The 3,374-nt window shown below is 65.8% G+C and overlaps 1 protein-coding gene across 1 annotated transcript; it reads right to left on the bottom strand.

Annotated features, from left to right (window-relative positions):
• Window positions 1-702: 702 nt before the first annotated feature.
• Window positions 703-2,030, bottom strand: LOC132333853 (G-protein coupled receptor 12-like). Its single transcript, XM_059859365.1, has one exon. The coding sequence runs from the start codon at window positions 2,028-2,030 to the stop codon at window positions 981-983; it is 1,050 nt and encodes a 349-aa protein (XP_059715348.1). The 3' UTR covers window positions 703-980.
• Between the last annotated feature and the right edge of the window lie 1,344 nt (window positions 2,031-3,374).

The raw sequence follows: 3,374 nt of genomic DNA, 5'->3' as shown, positions 1-3,374 counted from the left end.
ACACAGCACGGCACACAGCACGGGAATGTCGGGGCTGGCGCTTCTCTGAGGAAGCGAGCTGAGGTGGCAGCATCAGCAGTGACACGTGTGGTGACAGAGCCTCCTCTCTCGGGGGCTCCAGCAAGCCCGGAGCCCTCTTTGGATGAAACCCCCACCCCATGTAAACAGCTGGAGTGGAAGGGGGGAAAGCAGCACCCACTGCCCAGCCGGAGGAGGAGAGCCCTCCCAGACTTTGGGGTGCAGGGCACCCCCGCTGCCCTCGCCACCCCCACACCGCCAGCCCTGCCGCAGCCACATCCTCGGGGGAGGGGGACAAGGAGGGAACGGATTCCCTGGGCGCCCCCACCCCTGAACAAGCCACGCCTGAAGTGTCTTTCACCCGGGCAGCCCCGTGCCCCCCCTGGCCGGCCCCCCCGGCCGGAGCTCTCCTCCCCCATTATTGCATAGCATCGCAGGCCCTGATTTCGGGGGGATGGGCACAGCCACCCCACGCGTGGGGACCAGCCCCGCCGGGGGCGACGCGACACCTCCCTACCCGCCCCCCGCTCCTGTGGCCTTCCCATGGATGTGCCCCGAGGGGTGGCACCACCCGGACGGGGCCCGCTGCTCCCCTGGCTCCTTACCCCGAGAGCAGACAAACGCCATCGTGCGAGGATCCTTTTTCTTTGCTTTTTCTTTTTTTTTTTCCCTTTCTTTTTTTTTTTTTTTTTTTTTTTTGGTGTTTTGTGTTTTTAAATAAAAAATAAAATGTGTAAGAAAATAACATTTCTAAAGGAAACCATTATCATTCTACTCTCTCTCTTTCCTTTTCTCTTTTGCTTTTTTTTTTTTCTTTTCTTTTCCCTTTTTGGCCATCTTTCCATGGAACGAGATGTGCTGACCGGGGAGGGGACTCCTCCCGGTAGGAGACAATAACGACAGAGGGGAAAAAGAGAAGGAGCAGGAGAGCCAGGGAGCTCCTCTGGCTCCGCGCTCAGTCCTCACACGTCGCTGGATGTCCTTGGTCTGGAGGAGAACGTGGAAGGGATGCACCCGCAGCAGGCCAGCCAGAGCGACTTCTGGATGTCCGGGTTTCGGAAGGCGTAGATGATGGGGTTGATGAGCGAGTTGCAGGTGGCGGGCAGCGCCAGCGAGTAGGTGTACACCGCGGGGTAGCTGGAATCGGCCACCAGCGAGTAGATGGCGAAGGGGATCCAGCACAGCGCGAAGGTGCCGAGGATGAGCGAGAGCGTGGAGAGCCCTTTGCGGGTGGAGGTGGCCTGCGCCGTGGCGATGAACTGGTGCTGCACGGCGATCTGCTGGGCGTGCCGGAAGGCGATCTTGCAGATCTGCAGGTAGAGCTGCATCATGAGGGCGAAGAGGAGCAGGAAGGTGACGGCCAGCACGGCCGCGTTGTCCTTGGTGACGGGCCGCAGGATGCTGCAGGAGCTCTGGTCCCGCAGGCAGTTCCAGCCCAGGAGGGGCAGCAGCCCCACGCCCAGGCACAGCAGCCACATCAGCAGCACCATGGCGCAGGTGAAGCCCAGCGTGCGCTCGCTGTGGTAGGTGAGCGCGTTGTACAGCGACAGGTAGCGGTCCACGGTGATGGCCAGGAGGCTGCAGACGGAGGCGGAGAAGGCGGCCAGCAGCAGCCCCGCCGCCGCCAGCTCCGCCGCCTCGCTGGGCGGCCGCAGCAGGTAGCGCACGGCGAAGTTGGCCACTAGCCCCAGCCCGGCCAGCAGGTCGGCCAGCGCCAGGCTGCCGATCAGCAGGAACATGGGCGCCCGCAGGCTCGGCGTGTAGAACAGCACGGCCAGCACCAGCGCGTTCTCGCCCGCCACCGCCGTGCCCGTGGCGCACAGCGCGATGTCCCAGGGGCTCACGGAGCCCGCGGCAGCGGCCCCGCCGCCCGGAGCCGCCGTGCCCGGCCCGGCCGCCGCCGCCGAGGGCCAGGCGGGGGGCTCCGAGGCGTTGCCGAGCCCCGGGAGCCGCTGCTGCTGCTGCGGCTGCGGCGGCCACGGCTCCCCCATGGCGGCGGGGCCGTGCAGCATCGCTGGGGAGAGAGGGAGAAGGGGGCGGTGAGCGACGGACCTCGAGCCCCCGGGGAGCCCCGCGCCCAGCCCGGGCAGCGCCGCTCGTCGACCCTCGCCCGGAGCCGCGCCGAGCCGGGGGAGACCCTGACCGAGCCTGGCCCGCGTTGCGGAGCCCCCCGCCCCGGGACACCGCGCCCCGCACCGGGCCGCCCCCGCCCGCCGCATCCCCGCCCGCTCCCCGCCAGCCCGACTGCAGCTTCCCGGGCATCGAGCCCCCCCATTCCTGGTTCGCCGTCCCCCACCCCCCCCCCCCTCCCCACACGCACCCCTGGCCGCTATCTCCCGCCGGGCTGAGGCCGAGCACAACTCATCGCCCCGCTGCCCGCAGCCGCCTCCACGCGCTCGGCTCCATGCAGGGTCCGCAGCCACTGCGCACCCGGTGAGGAATCGGCTGCCCCCTCCTCCTCCTCCTCCTCCCCTCCCTGGGGCACGGCCACCTTTGCTACCTATTTATAGCGCAACTCCTCAGCCCCCCCCTCTCCCGCAGCCCATTCTTTTTTGCGTGCAGTGAGTAAAAATAAACACTATTAATAGGCCAGCGCCTGTATGCGGAGCCGCTGATGGAAGGAGAGGGCAGCGGCAAGGAACAGCCTACGTTAAGTTTCTCCTTCCTCCCCGCCTTTCCCTCCTTTGGAAAAGGCTGGTGCAAGATGCTCCCGGCCGGCGGCAGCATCCTGCAGTGCCGGAGGAGTGAATTCCCCGCCCGGGGTGGGCAGCCGAGGTGTGAAGGTCGGGGCTGTGCCCGCAGCCCGCTGCCATCCCCCGCAGCCACCATCGCCCCTTCCCACATGCAGCCGCGCCGCCGGGGGTTGTTGTTTTACCTGGTTTTAATGCTCGAGGATCAGCTTGCTCCCCCCACCCCGTTTTTATTTTTTTCCTTGCCGGTCCTTCCAGCCCTTGGTGCGAAGCCTCATTCCTCGGCGAGCATCGCTAATAGCGTTGGCAGAGAGCTGGCATCGACTTGCACTTAATATTCCTGCCCCATTGGATCTGCTGATAAATCTCAACTCTGACGTCAAAGTCTTCACTTATATTCATGATCCAAGTCTGTGAATCAGAGCCGCTGTGATCAGAATAACAACCAGGCTGGCTCCCCGCTCCACGTCCCCTCGCACACCCGCAGGCACGCGGGGGGTGCCGCGCCCGCCCCGCCGCTCGTTCATTCATCAGCCTCCCGCCGCCCCGACGCGCCTCCCCAAGGTCGGGCCCGCCGCACCTGCGTCCTGCGGATGCAGCTTGGGCACCGGCCAGGCCCGGGCGCCTCGCTGGGTTTATTTTTACCGAGGGACGCGGGGATGGATG

The sequence above is a fragment of the Haemorhous mexicanus genome, chromosome 14 (assembly GCF_027477595.1).
Source record: "Haemorhous mexicanus isolate bHaeMex1 chromosome 14, bHaeMex1.pri, whole genome shotgun sequence".
Classification (NCBI taxonomy): domain Eukaryota; kingdom Metazoa; phylum Chordata; class Aves; order Passeriformes; family Fringillidae; genus Haemorhous; species Haemorhous mexicanus.
This window is presented reverse-complemented; position numbering and strand designations above follow the sequence as displayed.